The sequence below is a fragment of the Egretta garzetta genome, unplaced genomic scaffold (assembly GCF_000687185.1).
Source record: "Egretta garzetta isolate BGI_Z169 unplaced genomic scaffold, ASM68718v1 scaffold34, whole genome shotgun sequence".
In the NCBI taxonomy this organism is placed as follows: Eukaryota; Metazoa; Chordata; class Aves; order Pelecaniformes; family Ardeidae; genus Egretta; species Egretta garzetta.
Genome location: NW_009259586.1, coordinates 4273951 through 4291268, shown reverse-complemented (window position 1 = coordinate 4291268; position 17318 = coordinate 4273951). Strand labels below are relative to the sequence as shown.

Genomic DNA, 17318 nt, shown 5'->3' with positions numbered 1-17318 from the left:
ACATGCTCAGCCCTTGTCAAAGATTGGATGTGTTGTTCAGCAAATGGAAGAATCATTACTACAAGCTCCATTAGAGATTAGCTGGACAAAGCTCCTGGTAGATAAGAATAGCAAGGCAAATAGCCATGGGTGACAGCATGTTCCAACACCTGGTGGAATCCAGCGCCTTGTCAGCTTTTTTTGGAGGCTTGCCCAAAAGTGTGTCAGGGCTGCAATAATATTCTTACTATGAGCTGCAGGGAACTTAATTCATCTACTGCTGCCAGTTTTGGGGGGACAGTTAAGCTAATGGAATTAGTTCTGAGTAAGAGGAGTGTTGCTGCACTGTTAGAAGCACTTTTGGCTCCCCAGTACTCCTTTTAAAGACCAATCCTGCCATTTGAGTTTTGTGAATTCCATCACTTTCTTGTCCATCTTTTTTCCACAGATGGTGATGTGTTAAGTGTAGCCAAGCTCATCTCTTCCTAGAAGACATTCTCCCCTGAGGAGCAATCCCCTTTTGCTGGACATGCTTACAGAACTGCATAGCCATGGACCTCAAGGAGAAGTGTCAGGTAGGTTTTGTGATAAAGGTCATGCCCAACTTACATGTTGAATCCTTTTAATTGTCTTTGATTATTTTGGGACAAGATTCACCACTTGATGTTATTATGTGATGGTATAATCCATGGCTATTATCAAAGGTGGGAGTTCTGTCATCTTCACATGCCTGGGCATGTACTTGCTTGTATCAGTAAGTAAATCCTTTGCAGGCTGGGACTGAGGCACCATGGTGGAACAACATAGGTGAAGTATATATTGACACATATGCTTTGTTTTTATTGAGCTTGAAGGTAGGGCTTCAGCCCCCTGGACACATAGCTTGGCTTTACTTGAGGGGCTGAATTCACTGAGAAGATTTTTTAAATAAACTAAGGGGATAAAATCATCTGAGTCTAGTTTTACTGATTATAAGTGTATGTATTTCTTGGGCAATTGTGTGTCTTTCTAGGAAGTGCTGCAGGATAGTATTTCTAGATCTGGTTTAGAAAGTGCCAGATAAGTCTAGATATTGTATGGAGGGGCAATCTACCTATTGCTATCTTGCCATGCTTTAAGTTTCAAAGGAAAAAGAAGAGAGAGATATCTTTATGAATAGCTGCTACAGAAGCTAAAAAGATATATCCGCTGTGGCTGACAGGAGACTGTAAACTTGGCACATGTCACTATTTCCCAAAAGTAAAGTGATTTTGATCACTTCAGTGAGTGGCCACTTATATTTTAGTTGTGTTTCAGCAGACACCTGAGTATTAAAAGTACTTCTCACTCAAAAAAGTAAACTGGTCCTAATTTTGGATCCCAATAAGAAATGGGACAGGTACTTTGAGACCAGTGGAGAACATTATACATGCCAAGCTCTCAGCTCACTCTGGTAAGAGAACATTCTTGGCTTTCCTTTTTGGTGTCCCTCTCTCCACCACGCTGTAAGCTTTGTCTGCCAGATCATGCTTGCTCTCTCTGATATTCTGCATGTATCCCTTTCTTGCTGGTTTGTTTACAGTGCTTCCAGCATCAAGAAGTGGTTTTGTTCATTAGTGCAAAGTACCCGTTAATCACCTAGACTCAGACTTGCTCTAAAAGATTACTGCAGCAGTGTAAGTGACTTAAAAGGTATGCAGTTTTTCACATCAGCTCTTGCACTTGCCTACTAGACTTCTTATTTGCTAGGTTTTTGGTTCTGTAGTGTGCCAGACCAGGAAGGCCTGGATTTACTCATGCCTGAACCTCTCACTGCTGGTATGCTTGGAGGACGTGTCTGAACTATGTTGTTTTATATCAGATTGTTGTATTACGATGGAGGTAACATTCCAATGAGGATAATTATCTATTTATTTTCTTGTTAATGACATCATGGGCTAATCTGGTGTTGATCATTTTAAGAGATGACGCAATTACCATTCTGTACAGGGGAGTGTTCTGTGTAGGATCTGAAAGCACCAACACTGGCATTGCTGCAGCTACGGCAGAGCACAGCAGGGATGCTTTCACTGTAGGTCACTATCTTTGGTTCATATCTCTCTTTCTCATGACATTCATCACTGTACAATGCAGGAAGAGTGTATCAAATTGCTGGACAGGCAGCAGTGTGGACAGTATTGTAATAGACCTTTAAAAGGCCTATTTGGAAAGTATCCTGCACAAGGAGATTACAGGGGGAGTCATGGTGTTCTGAAGTCCTAGTCTCCTCTCCTGACTCAGTGAAGTTTTTTCTCCCTCCTTTCTGAATGGAGATTAAATGTGAAAGCAAGAGATCATCACACTCTTTTCAATAGGAATTAAAAAACCCATTGATACATACAGCTGCATTTTACAACTTAACTTTGGATTCTGAGGACAGACCATGGTTTTATTCCTGTTAGCAATATGTTATTTGTGTTATTTGGTGTTAAGGAATTTGCTTCTGTTTTGTTTTTTTTTTTTAACACTGCAGATCCTTGTTTCATTCCCTTTAAGGTGGAATCCATCTTCCTTTCCAAAGTAAAGAACTTGGACAGGTATATGCTGATAAGGGAACAAATTAACCTGCTATGTAACCTCAGTAGTAAATTTGATGTGCTAGGTTTACTTTAAAATGCTAAAAATAAAATGAACCCAAGTGAAAACGTCAGTCCCAAATCTCACTGAAAGCAATGTCTTTGCTCTAATGTAAGTGTGTGGTGAAGAGTTAGCACTCCTGGTACAGAAGATGTGCTCAGAGCACTGCTGCAGAAATGTCAGAGGATCAGAGTTTGTCAGGTGTAACATAGTCTGCCCTCTGATTTTTGCCAGAAGCCAGGCACTGCAGAGAAAGGCAGAGAGTATTTTAGGAGCAGTGCCAAAGCCTTCTTAAATTAGTTGTGCTGATATCTTGTTCTTTCCCCTCTTCTCCTGACTTTTTAATTTTCTATTTATTTCTGAAGTTAATTTAATACTTGTGAAAGGTGCCAGAATCTCTGCTCCAAGATCCACTCAGCATATACCAAGACAGACAGCAGCATTGATTGCAACAGGACAGTGTTAGGCTCCTGAGTTTGAGTTACTTTCAACGTAGGCTGTATTTGCAGCAACACCATCTATTAAAAATTATTGACATCATCCAAACCAGAGTTACCAATAACAACTGAGCTGTATTATCCCAGTGTAATTGCTGCAGCCTGGATACAGCATCGTGCTTCCTGGCCAGAGCCCGGAAATGTGTTCAGGGAGCCTGTGCTGTACTCCACATTGCTCCAGCTACGGCACTGTTGGTCGTGAGCTATCTTGTTCCAGGATGCCTAACAAGAGCTGCAGTCCTACCTTTGGACTGAAAAGTAGTCCAACTCCTTTGCCTCTTCTCATCTTGCCAGTAACTGTATCTCTGTTTTTATTCCCTGCTGTTCTCTAAAACCTCGGCTCTTCTTCCATGGGCTTTTTCACAAACTGATCCTTTTTCCACAGATGTCTCTCATCTATGCTACAGTTTTTGTATGGGTCTCAGTCCCTGCCTTTATACTCAGCCTTTTATTTCAACCCACAGTTTTATCTTCAGATCTCAAGTTTACAGCTTCTGCTCAAATGCATGTCCAAATGGAATGTATGATGCCAGCTGATATCAGAAGGAAGCTACATAGTACATATTACTGCCCTACACAAAACACTTTAGAGCAAGGTCTCTCAACAGTGGGGTAAACGAGAAGCAGCAATTTCATCCATTTCCATTTGTGTTCATGACCAAAGCTGGAGTTTCAGAGCTGGAAGGAAGTTGTGTTGGCACCTCCTAACCGCACAAGGATTATTCCTGGTATTGCATTGTCACCAGCAAGTTGTTTTATTCACATTCATTCAAGTCTCCAGAAAGTGCAGAGCCATGGGAAACAGCTCAGCAAGCACTAAGATAGGAAGGGTCTGATACATGTATGTTGTGTGAAGGTTTGACCATTCTAATCCCATGTTGTTGTTGTTGAGCCTCTCTTTTTTCTCCTTTTTTCTTTGCGTTGAAGTGAGTAGGTGAGTAGTTTCATAGCAGGAGAAGAGGAAGGGAGGAAAAATTGTGCCATTAGGACATTTTGTTCCTCTCTGCAGTTTAAAATTGTTGTCTAGGTAACAAAATGCCCTACAGAAGGATGAAGGATGTCTTGCCTCTTTCTCCCCTGCTTTCTCCTGATGTGACATTAAATGTGTCTGCTTCCCTTCAACTTTGGCTTTAAGAGCTTTGTGAGATTACATACCGATGTGTAACTCAGTGCTGACACAGAGGTGATAACTAGTTTTTTCAGGAGTTGTCTTAGATCTAGCCTGAGTTGGGTTTACTGTAAATACTGTGACCTCTTAATCTCTGCACTTCTGGCTTTAAACACAGAATATGTGCTGTGCCTGCTTAGGCGTCTGAATCTCAGGAGAGGAAATGAAGTGAAGAGTTTGGCCAGGGAGGACAGGAGAATCCTGACACCTGTACATGGTCTTCAAAGGCACATGATACGCTGAGACTGGAAGCCTTTCCAGTGCCTGTATACTGACTGGCTATAATCCTTGGCAAGCTATTGATGTGGTTTTTGGCTGTGCTAGTTCTTTACCCCTTTCTGTGCAGAATGAAAGTAATTGGTTTAGTGATTGCTTTGCAGAACTGGGAAGTCCCAAACAGAATTAGGATAGCACTGAAGTAGAAGCTATGTAAAAACCCACTTATAAAGGTGCTTCCCTCCAACAATACGAAGGAAGCATTCCTGTAAAAGATGATGAGAGAGAAGGCTCATTCCTTCTTCACTTCCAAAGTCCTTTTTATCCCATTACCTGTTGTTCTACCCAGCTCTTCCCTGTCTACACTAATCCTTTGCCCTCTCTGTGCCACTGCCCAGGTCTCAGTAAACGAGGAGCCCCAGGCATGGTGCATGGCTATGAATTCATGTGCATCTTTTGGCTTAGATTGTGTGGCTCATGTTGTATGAATATGCTCAGGATGCTGAGAGGGGCTTTTGCTACTTTATCAACAAGAGAAGAGGGAGGGAACACTTCAGACTGGATCTGTAACCATCTCAACTTGTTTAAATAGCAAATGCTTATAATTTTAAATTGAGCTTGAATCCAAAGCTGTGGAGTCATCTGGAAGACTCTCCTAGATTTATGCAGGGGAGTCACTATTCCTGGGTCTCTCTGTCTCAGTCTAGTCTTTTTCCTTTTCTGCTCAGGTGTTTCTTCCCCTCTAGTATATTTTATAGCACTTTGTCCCGTCTAATTTGCCATCTGCTTTTCCACAGAACCCTGTCTGTCAGCATCAGCCCTCGCTGTGCATGCATATGCATCTCTACAGGCAGGGTCCCAGGGATTCTGGCTGTGTCAACTCCATCTGATGAATGGTCCATTCTTACAGACATCTGGTGCTATCCTGGGCAAACTTTCTTCTCTCTCTGCCTTTTTTTTCCCCCCCTTTTCTATCCTTCATCCCCCACCCCCATCCACCGCCTCCTTGCTGGAACTGCAGTGTGACTGGAAACAGACTGAATTAATCAGCAGACTGGTGCTTCACTCTGCTGCTTCTGTCTCATTCTCTGCAGCGCTGGGCTCTGCACAGTCTTGCTCTCTCTCCTTCTTTGCGCTCTCGTTTTTGGAGGGCAGCAGCAGTGCAAGTTGCTGGGGAAGTGGTACAGGAATTTAGCCCAGATGCTCTTCAAGCAGGCTGATCTCTGGATCCCCCACCAAGGCAAATGCCGCAAAGTAAGTTTCTCTCCCTTAGCATTTAAATTCAAAATGGCTTTCCCTCTCTCCCTCCTCAACCTGCATCCTGCCTGATGTGATGGTGCATGAAGAGCTTTGAGGTTTTGGGGAAAGAGGTTATGGCAGGACATGAAGCAATGAATCATGATTTTAGCTAGGGAATGTCTTGGTGTTGGAGGTGATGGGGAAAGAAGCTGTTTTAAACTGCAGATTTAACCCTAGAACCAACAGGAGGGGCCAAACATGATTTTAGCTACTGACTCCTGCTTTGCTGCCCCTCTGCCTCATGACTTAAATTTGTCTTTTTCTTCTGTGTTCTTTGATCTGTAGCTGTTGAACCTCCTTATCCTTTTTAAATGTCTTGCAGTGCACCTGCTGGGCTGTATCATAGTTTTAGTCCCCAAAGTCTTCAGATAAAGAAGAGGGGATGGGAAGGAAACTAATGGGGGGAATGAAAGATGTGCTGAAGTTCTGTGGATTTCTGAGCATTGCTGGCCTCTGGGAGGGGATTAGCATCCTGTGGAGTAAGCTCTGCATTGGCATAAAGCAGTATGCATGTGTTGAAGCCAGAATAAATATGGACCCCTAACTGCTCTCTGAACTTAGAAGAATAACTGTAACTGGATAGATTACAGTAATTAAAGCTTGATAATTGCATAGTACAGGTAAGCTTCAAAGCACCGCATAAACACTGCCTCATCCTGCCAGCAGCCTGGTGGGGCAGGTAACTATGGTTGGGGATTTGCTGCTGCAAACAGGACCGAAGAGACAGGCTGGGGAATGTACAATTCAAAACTGGGCTGTTATCTGGGGAGCAGTCGCCTCTTTCTCTGCCATTGAGCTGCTACTGGCTGAAGGAGAAGCAAAGCACTGGGCTTTGCATTACCCGTGTGGAAAGGTTGATCGTGCCTGCTGGCATCTTACTCTGTGCTTTACGGAGGGCATAAAATGTGAATGTCATTGTCTGGATTAAAATGGACTCTGTTCACACCAAAATGCAGTGGTGATTCAGACGGCTGATTAGTGTTGCTTTGACGAGATCTCTCAGAAATCTGTGCAGCTGTGTCTCTGTGCAGTGTAAGTCTGCAGGCCCTGTTAGCGATGAGCTGCGGGGAGCCTCAAAGCCAGCGTCCACACTGGAGCCCCCGCAGGCACCCCGTTACCAAACTGTGGGGGCTCTTTTGTCCAGGGGCAGGGGGAGGTCTGGGCTGCGTTTCGTACTGTTGCTGCAGATGGAGGAAGGAGGCAGTTGTTGACTATTGCTCTGTCCATTAATTTGGGCACTGCTGTGCTGAAGACTTTGCTTGTTTCATTTGATTTGAGACCACCAACAGCTGAGCTGTGGCTGCCAAGCTCATGTCAGGTGGCGTTTAAGCGAAATTTAATAGCTGCGTTCGTTGTGCCTTCTGGTACCTTTCCTGTTATGTCCAGTTTTAAAGGCAGTGGTTCCCACAGGGCCATGATTGGCTTGATGGAGCTGCCTGAATCATGCAGGTATCAATACGTATTTCTTTTTTCTGTGCTTTCTAGTAGTGTTCAAGGTTAGTTGGTGAATATTACAATCTTCACAAGGCCTACAGTTTGTAGGGAGTTGGTAGTCCCATTATAGAGATGAGAAACTAAGGCACAGAGGAGCATCCGATTTTCACACTGCCATGCAAATCTGTGGCAGAAGGAAGAACAGAATCCAGCTGTCCCAATGGTTAGTCCAGAGTCTTAATCAAAAGATCATCATGTGGAGTAGGAATGTGTCAGGGTGGAGGCTTCATGTAGCCTGGATTACTAGAGGAGCACTCTTGCTAGGAGTCAGCGATCAGACGTCTTCTGAAAAGTAACTAGGTGAGCACTAAGAAAGACAAAAAGCATAATCAGGACCAAAGATGTAGGTAGTAAAGGGAAACTTTTTCCCAGAGTGGCCTTTGCATTGGTTTTGCTGGCTACATCTGTGTCATTCTGTAGCATGGATATGCCATTTTAGGTAGCCTGAGCACTAATTCAGCAGCTGCAGTTGGACAGAGCTGTAGCATACTGATGTATGATTTGCTTTAGAACAAGAATAAATCCCTCTCTACCACTAGCCTGCTACTAGAAATGTTGCCTCAAGAAATTGCATGCTGTTGTGTGTATGATGTCTGCCATGCTCTCTGATGAGACCCAAACCCCACCACTATGGCTCATATTGTGCCTTATCCTAAGCAACAATTTGACTTACAGTACTAAATGCAAATATATTTTGTGGAGTTACTCCTTTTTATGAGGTTCTGAAACTGTGAATAATGCTTACATTTCAGGAGGTGTAATCCCTGAAACAGATTAATAGCCTGCAAAATGTCATTGTTAAATTAAAAACTGCCTTCTTGTTTCTGCCAAGGAATGCAAGATAGCTCTCAGAAAAAGGAATAACATTCTGCTGCCCAATTTCCCGCTTCCAACTGTTTAAATCTGAAAAGCAATTGAGTAGAAGTGTTAAAAAAGGGGCCTAGTGTGTGCAGCCTGAAAAGAGGGAAACAATCTGGCAGCTGCCTCGTAGGGGTTTTCCATACCACTCTGAATTAGAAGGGTGAAACTGCAGTCTATGAAAATTGAAGCTTCTAGCAAATCTTCTGTTTTCTATTCCTTTATTTGTTTAAACAGTCCTTGTAAAGGAAGTTACATACGAGTGTACAGCAGTCTTGGTGAGAAGCCCTTATTCTGCAAGAGACTGAATCCACAGAGGACGGAGGGTGATTCAACCCACTTTGCTCAGTTGAATCAACTTACATGTCTACAGAAGCAGTTGGAAGGGTGAATTCTGTAAAGCAAAGAATATATTTGTGGCCCAGTATTGTTTAAAAAATGTTTGGCACATATGATACACCACCACATGTTATATCAACATATACTGGTACAACAAATAAATATGCTGATATGGATGTGTAATGGCTGTATGCAAATATAAGAGTATGTAATTATACTAATATTTTATGTCCATTTCTTACATGTATACATTATGACCTCTGCTTGTTTGTTCCTCTCAAAGGAAGGAGCAAAACCTCTGTCTTTCCTCAGGTGGCAGAGAGTGTGAGAATAGCTGATAAACTTTTAAGATCTTCTTGAATGGTTCTATGTGTAGAAGAACAGGATGGGAACTTCAGGAGGACAGATCAGGAACCAGTGGTGATTTTGTGTAACGATGAAGGTGGGCTGCAGGAAGTAGACATGACTAGGTGGTGATGCTCAGGAGTTTTCCTACCTATCAATCTGAAAACATTCCTGCAACCCATGAGGAAGGTAAAGGAAACCTTTTTGCTGTGAGCCAGGCAAGGCTACAGATTTAAGCAAGCTCCTGGATCACTGGGTATTTGCCAATTAATTTCCCACTGTCAAACTGTGGAGGGCCAACTGAGAGGAGAAGCCGAAGAAAAGTCTACTGATACTGTGGCTGCCTGTCTCCTAGCTCTGAGCTGCTTCTTGTCTCCTTCCTGAAGAGCAAAACCAGCTTCTAAACCTGGGCATTTGCTAGATCTAGCTCAAGTTCCCTTTCCCTGATGTTTCCAGGCAAGCTAAGCAGTAATTTAACATTTAGGATATTTACTGAAAGTAGAGAAGAGGGGAGCCCATTTGCACATCTTTTCATTGTCCTGTCCAGTCCACACCTCAGTGCATTCATTCCCTCTAGAAAATGAAATTGCCTGTACAAAAAAATCTCCTGCACTGTGTGCTGTTTCCTTAACAGCCATCCTGCAGATTACAGCTCTGAGAGACACATTATCGCCTGCAAGGCAGAAGGTTGCAATCATCCTGTGTTTACCTGGCTTCAGTCACTCCTCTTGGACGAAGGCTGTGATAGCTGGGGCTGGGGTCAGCTCCGGAGGAGCCGTAAGTGCACTTACAGGCTTGTGTGCTCTCCAGCCTCTCAGGCAAAGGCGGAAGCAACTGCTCATTTTCTCCTCAGGACATTTTCCCTTTAGGCATGGGCAAAAGGAAAGTACAGCCTTTTAAAATGCCTCCTGATACCCATCAGGGGTTTGCTTTCACTGTAACCCGGAATTTACCATCTGTTTTTTCTTTTTTTTTCTGTTTGTTTTGTTCTTCAGAGGAAGCCCTGTGCTAAGGCAGCTGTGTGGGAAGGTGTCTCACTGGTTTTGTTCTGACCTGAAAATTAGTGGATTACGCTTTGAAAGCAACTTTCCAAAGCAAAGATGCGAATGTTGAAGTTATTATTAATGAACTGACACCTCTGGTGAATGGCTTCTTCACCCTGGGGTGCTCATCTCCTGTTCTGTGGCAGGAAGAGCACTTGCAGCTGATGAAAGGCTGGAAAGATCCCTCTGGGACAGCTTAAGAGCACCTAGGTTTGCCATATAGAAAGGTTTACTTCAGGGCATTTGAAAAATGCCTCATTAGCAGTTGATGACTTAGCAGGGCAGCTCTTGTTGCAAAAACCTACAGCTGCCCCTTGCCAGGAGCTTGGGGTGGCTCTTCTTGCCTGTCCCTTTCATTGCTGGGTTCCAAGCGCTTTCCCTTGATGCTTACCGGCAGTAGGTTATCTGAGTCACCGCAGGCAGCCTCTCACATTATTACAGTGTTTGTTTACCAGGCTGGCTCTGCCTGCTTTGCCGAATACTCCATGTTTTAAGTGTCAGGATGGGTGTTTAACAATCCCTGCCCTTCCTGCTGTTCTTCCTCCCCAGCCCTGCCACGCTCTGCACTTGTGCTTTCTCACCTGCTGCAGCCACCTTCCTTTGTGGCTGCCCTTACTTTGACTGACACTACAGCAAAACAGTAACGCCTGTGTAAAGACTGGAGCAGGTGTGCAAGTATTTCAGGAACCTTTTTGATTACCTCTGGATTTGCTGCCTTTTTCTGCCTGCTGTGATGTGGCAGTTTCTCCTTCCAGGCACTGTGTGTTGGCAGATATTGGCATGAAGCACAGACTTCCTCTCATTTCTTCTGTAGCTCTTAAGGTATCCGTTAGAACCAGCTTGGTGTCTAAGCAGACTTTGCTTTCCAAAGTCCCTCTTACTATTGCTGCCTTTCATTCTGTGTCTTTTATTTATCTGTGTGCTTTCCCTGTACTGGAGAGGATGAGTGTTTTTGTGGGTGCTTTGCTATGACCCAAACAGCCAGCAAGGGAGAAGCCTTATTGTGTCACTTGCTCCGTGTGGCTCACAGGCACTCCTGTTTGCAGCACTCCTGTGGTGCAGTAGCATATCTGTTGCCAGCTACGCTGCCTGCCATCTTCTCCTCTGGGAGTCTTTGGGAGACTCCTATGTTTAGTCCTGTGCTGATGTTACCTGGGCTGCTTCCAAGAACAACACAGAACTGCTTCCTCTATTCCTAAAACTGACACAGAATGAAAACTACAGCAGGATTATTTTTAGTTCTCTAAAAGTGCAGCTAAAGCAGCATTGCTAGACTCTGCCTGGCCAGAATTTGCTGTTTCAAATTGTCCCTGATAGGCGAGGAGTATGTGTGTGTGGTAGATGGTAGTTTAAAAACTGTCTATCTGTTGTTCCTTCATGCTTACATTACAGTTTTGGATTGGACTGTCAATGCGAATGAGTCTGAATTCCGAGATTAGTTTCCGTTAAATGTTCATCATGAAACCACTTAGTTAAGGAACAGGAAGAAAAGTGCAGATCAGAGCTGAGCTGCACTTGCAGAGCTGGGTGCATGCAGCTCCTGAAGAGCAGAGCTGCTGCATTTTGTGACCATGGTGGATTTGGCAGGGCTGGGAAGAGCTTGTGATTGCAATAGCAGGAAGAGCTGCAGCTCCTGTCTGAGCTGTATTTGCTGCGCTGTGTGTCACACTGGCGGGGACCAGAGGGGGAAGCTTCCTGCCTGCTTTGTGTTCAGTAGTTCTGTACTCTGTAAACAGTATGATACACCTGAGCATTTCTAATGTGCAGGATATCCTATGCACTGTACACCCTCAGGGTGTTTGTATTAAAACATGAAATGCAAATGAGAACTTTTATGGACCAGTACCATGATATCTGCAGTAGCCCTCTCATGGCCACCTGCCTGCTTTTCCATTTTGATTCACTTTCAGTACCTCCCAGCAGTCTCTATGATTTGAAAGGAAGGTAAGTGCTTGTGTTCTTGCCCCAGAAATGCAAGCATTTACCCCACTTTCTTGTTACCAGCATCAGATAGCATGCTCTTAGTTTGCATCCTTTCAGGCTGCTGCCTCTTTGCTGAAGAGTGAGGGAGCTGTGGTCTGGACTCTGTGTGCTTCCATAGCCCTGTACGTTCACACAATTCAGCACTTAAATCTGGGGGTTTCTGTGTCAAAGTAGCCACAGAGTCAGGATTCGTAACCAAAAATTCGTAATGAGCAGATATTAGATCTTTTCAGAATTGCAGATATTCTACTACTTAGTTGTTATTACTGTTAGAAAAATCCATCATGTATCATTAAAATTCTGCCACAACTGTGTTCTGTTTTCTCTGCAAGCTGATACCAGTTCAAGCCTGCCGTAACCTCTGAGCTGAGTAGCCTCCTTTTGTATTGTCCCCAGCCTCTGCTGATTAGAATCTTGTTTCGCAGAAATGACTTGGTATTGTGCTTTGATAAGTATTTATCCAGCACAGTCAGGACCGGTTTGTTTACCTGATATTATCTAGGTGCTCTAATTCCAGCCAGCAGTCTAAAGTTCACAGGAGGAAAGATGATTTCAGGAAGAGGGAGAATCAGATTGGTGATGATGAGTGCAGGGCATTCATGGTAGGGTGCTCAGCCAGCCACCAGGAAAAAGCCTAAAAAGAAAATAGGAAAGCACTAAACAGTTTGTTTTTCTGGCACCTCAGGATGAGATGACCTCAAGTTTGGGCCTTACCACAAAGAAAGCCCTCACAATCCTGAGAGACCAGTTGTCAGCACTGCTGGAGGGGCATCAGAAAGAACGGAAAAAAGTGACTTCATGGAAGGTGAGGCACCAAACAGCACAAGGTTGGTCATTCAGTCTCCCCTTCTCAAAGTAAAGCTGAAGAGTAAACAAAAGTTGGCTGCATTTCCTCCTAGACTGCTGCTGCAGAGTGTCCAGGTGTAGAATTGCTAAGTTCCTTGGGACCAAAGCAAGGAATTGCCTAAGGGTATGTTTCAGCACTTCTCTCCTGGATGCTGTAGCTCTACAGGAGCTTAGCTTCACCTGTGAAGGATCTAAGGGCTTCAAGAGACACTAATGGCAGTGTGCCTAGGGGGTCCATATCAGGTGGAGAGAAAGAGCTGTGAAGCTCAACATTCTCCCCTTGTCCACCACGTTGGTCTGGCATGTGCGTTGAATACAAAGTGCTAGTGTTTATGCACAGTACTTAAATGTTGAAAGCGTTCCTTGCTTGCTTAGTGACAATGGGGCAGCCTAGAACAGAAGCCTTTTCATTCTTCCAAGCAAGAGTAAAGCAGAGCGTGTTCACCCAGACTTGCCAGCTGAGCAAGCGTTAGTGCTGTAGCATTCACATAACTGTTCTGGGATGATGTTTATCATTTTCAGGGGTTTTACAAAGTTGTGTTCACCTTGAACTGTCAACTGGTGCCTTCACCCTTTCTCACTCTGCTTTTTCAAATGTCTGGCTCTGTATTTCATGAATGCTATCTGCTGCTTTCCTTTTGTAGGAGGTGTGGAGGAGCAGTTTTCTGTACCATGGTAACCGTTGCTCCTGTTTCCACTGGCCTGGTGCATCTCTGATGCTTCTGGCAGTGCTGTTGCTGCTGTGCTGCTATGGGAGCCAGCCACAGGGGAGGTAAGCAAAACATCCTATGCTGGTTAACCGAAGCAAGGTGGTAGTTTTATATCATCTTGACGCTGTATATGGCTGATATAACAGTGTTGTCCCTCATTCTGTCTAGACATCTAGACATTAGCATACTTATACTGGTAATTCTGTCCCTTTCGCAAGAGTTCAGCCAACTTAACTCTACTTTTAATAGACCCATAGAGTGTCCTATGGAGAGACTGAGATTTTTTTTCTACAGTGTTCCTAAATCTTGAAAAATCCCAAGACATTATCACAGTTAGGAAGGATTTTGAAACTGGAGAAGTTAGTGGTTCATCGGAGAAGTTACTGTGCCATGGCATAGAAGTTGCATGTGCCATAGCATGCCTTGACTTTATTTGTAAGGGTATTTTTTTTAACTGAGATGGGCCCTTTCAGGCTTCTCTGGTGGCATTATTCTAAAGAAGTGTGATCATAGTTCACCTGCTTTTCTTTTTTAGGCATAAGTCTGTGGGATGTAGGAATAAACAACCAAGTGGGTGTGCATTTATCTCTGTGGGTGGCTGGCAGTGTGTTCTGCTCGTTTACTCAAACCTCATCTGCTTTCTGTTTTCTTCTGTTTTGCTGTGCAAAGCCAAGGTGCTGAGATAGTTAATGCACTGGCACTCTTCCTCCTTCTCCTCTTGGATCTCTTCATGATCGGGCATCAAGAGAGGCTGAAGTGCAGAGAGGTGGAGAGGAGACTTCAGACAATCATTGATAAGATAAATGGTGAGGTCTTATTCATCTCTCATTTGCATTTGCGTTTTCCTCCCATTGGATTTTTCTTCAAACCTCATCACATACATTACTAATTGAGTTTACTAGCCTTCCCCTATGTTACACGGAAACAGGCTGTGAGAATTGTGTCCTACTCATGCCTGTCCTGTAGAATAGTTATTTTGAGCTGTCATGTGGCCATGTGTTTCCAATCTGTGTGTTATCAGGTAGGCGTCTGTTATGTCTGTGCTTTGGAGTAATTCGAATCCTCAGTATCTTACAAAAATATCTGCCTTGCAGCAGATGATGAGAGAAGAATACGTGGGGTTGTACCACAACATAGAACAGAAGGAAATAAATTGCTGTGCGTGAGCATCGTCTCAATGCGGGCTTTTGAACCTGAGGAGGCAGTTCATTTTGGTGCGGCAGTTTTAAGGACAGCCTTTAGCTTTTCTATTGTACAAGTACATATTTAAGGTTATAAAATGACTATGTTTAGTTGTTAATACTGGGTAGGGAGAGGGGAAAAGCCATCAAGGAGACAGAGAGAGATGATAAAAGACCATGGGAATGGACTGAGCTTAGCAGTGGAGGACCTATAGCCACTACAGGATGTAAATTGAGGTATGACTGGCCCATCTAGAATTGTTATCACTTAATTCTTTCCCACTTTGTACTTTCAGACACGCTTGGCAAAGAGGTGAAATGGCCAGACTCCATGTACCCTGACCTTCACATGCCTTATGCCCCATCCTGGTCCCTTCATTGGGCCTACAGGGATGGTCATCTTGTCAACCTGCCTGTGAGCTTGTTAGTAGAAGGAGATGTCATTGCTCTGAGGCCAGGCCAGGAGTCATTTGCTTCTCTGAGAGGGATTAAGGTAACTTCCCTGTCTTATTTCCTTGGCCTGTAACAATGTGTTTCCCAGGATTTTCTTGCTAATACTCTAATTCCCAATGTACAGATTATTGGAGTGTTTGATTTCTTCTGACCTTGAAAATAGTTTGAAATTGCTGTTCAGCTTCGTTAGACAGACTGCATCTTCTCTATAAACTCTGAAACCCAGTGGACAGGAGACACTAATGTGATACCAAAGCACCATATTTCCATCTCTTCCAGGTCAAGGGGGAATTGTAATGTGCTGCTAAATATAAATGGAGTGAAACTATTCAGTAGGATGATATGACATACAAACACTCTACTTTATCCTGGTTTTTAGGTGGAGAAATAAAGATTGTCTGCTTTGACCTTCTCCTTACTACTGATTTATTGTAAAATAAGATAATATGAAATACTTGGGGTAGAAGTAAAGTAACAAATTGATTACAAGATTGTGCTGCTTGAAGAAGATAGATAGGAAAAAGTTTAAAGCTTGAAATTTACCTTTGTTGATTTTTATCATAACTTTCACTCCAAATGCCAATTTTCATGAAATAACCAGATGTGCTTGAACACAAGCGTTTCATTTTAGCTAGTTTAGGTAATGAATTTTTGAGAGCTGAGACAGGGAACTGTGACAAACACTTACTGTGTCACTTTCAGTGGGAGGCATCCTGCTGGATTAAACCTCCAGTCCCTTGCAGCAGCCTTCCACTGAGGCTCTGACTGTACAGCCTTTGGGCTCTCTGATTTTTTTTCTAGGATGATGAGCACATAGTTCTGGAGCCAGGAGATTTGTTTCCACCTTTCTCACCTCCACCCTCCCCAAGGGGAGAAGTGAAGAAGGGACCTCAGAACCCTCAGCTGTATCGTCTCTTCCGTGTCTTGAAGACCCCAATAATTGATAACGTCAGGTAGGTTAAATACAGTGCACAATGCCTGCACAGCTTGTCTATGTCCTTGTTGCTGCCTTGTGTTGGCAAAAATGAGACTTACCAGTCCAGAACAGAAATTTTCAAATATGCTGTTCTGTATATTGCCTAGGAATGCTTTAAGTCTTTTACTGTTCGTCTTCAATTGTCCTCCTTAACTGGTGAGTTAGGCTAATATATAAAACCACATATACGCTAAGGATTACTGTTCAGCTCATTACTTTCCAACTAAATTTGAACAATGCAGGGAGGTCACAGATTGCATGCATTTGATGTAACCAGAGATATGACATCCTTTGATCAACTGGAGTTATAGATATCTCAATGTCCTGTTGGAGTTTCAGTACACACTGGGGTGATGGAGCCTTCCTGTTAAGCGGGTGAGGAGACCTGCTGTTGCTCAACAGCACAGCAAATTTACCATGACCAGTGCAACACTGTTATTGTAGAACTTGGCTTCTCTTTTGAAGGTCATCCCTCATAGCATAGGGTGAACGCAGTGTTCTGATCAGGTCTACTAGGAGGTTTATATCTGAGGAAAGTGCAGGGTTAGGGTCTTGGTTGCTGAAATCTCAGGCTGTTTTCCATTTTTTAGGTGGTGTCTGGAAATGGCTTTGTCACGTCCTGTGACAGCCCTGGATAATGAGAGATTCACTGTACAGTCAGTGATGCTGAAATATGCTGTCCCTATTGTACTGGTAGGTCTCATTTCAAGCTTTTGTTGTTGAGTATAGCCATGTTTTGTCAATAGAAGTGAAAAATTTGCAGCCATCAACAGGAAATCGTGGCCAGGCCCTAACTCATGCTGCTGACTCTGTGCGTACCTAGTGTAGTTGAAAGAAGCGAAGATGCTGAACCATTTGGCCATCAGAGTGGAGGGAGGAACTGCAGCAGCAGACCAACTATATCTTCCAAACTTTCCCAGGGCTGAGAATGTTGCAAGGCAATGAAAACTCCTTCCCTACAAGTACTAGTAATTAGCTGACACTGTCATCTCTCTTTAAATTACAGGCTGGCTTCCTGATCACCAATGCTGTGCGCTTCATTTTCAAAGCTCCTGGAATTGCTTCTTGGCAGTACACTCTTCTTCAGCTACAGGTAAAGCAGAGGTTTGAGCTCCACTACACCTCCTCCCCAGAGCACCACTGAGACTGATTCCCTCCCTCAGCGACTTGCTTCATCCTATGACAGCATCCTATGCATGCTCTTGTGCATGCTGGATCCAGGAGCTCTCAGTGGAGCAGGACAACAGCTCTGCCCTGGCCATTCCTCCTAGACTGCCCTTTACGTTGTTTCCTCTCTCTCATTTGCCGTGCATGTGTGTGTATATACATATGGTAT

At 43.8% G+C, this 17318-nt stretch overlaps 1 protein-coding gene across 1 annotated transcript in view; it reads left to right on the top strand.

Annotated features, from left to right (window-relative positions):
• Positions 1–451: 451 nt before the first annotated feature.
• The window catches only part of TMEM94 (transmembrane protein 94), a 45170-nt gene continuing 28303 nt past the window's right edge, over positions 452–17318 (top strand). The window contains 8 exon segments of the mRNA XM_035893309.1: positions 452–554; positions 12502–12621; positions 13307–13434; positions 14042–14178; positions 14850–15046; positions 15808–15959; positions 16573–16675; positions 16989–17075. Coding sequence (XP_035749202.1) covers positions 531–554; positions 12502–12621; positions 13307–13434; positions 14042–14178; positions 14850–15046; positions 15808–15959; positions 16573–16675; positions 16989–17075 — 948 coding nt within the window. The 5' untranslated portion in view covers positions 452–530.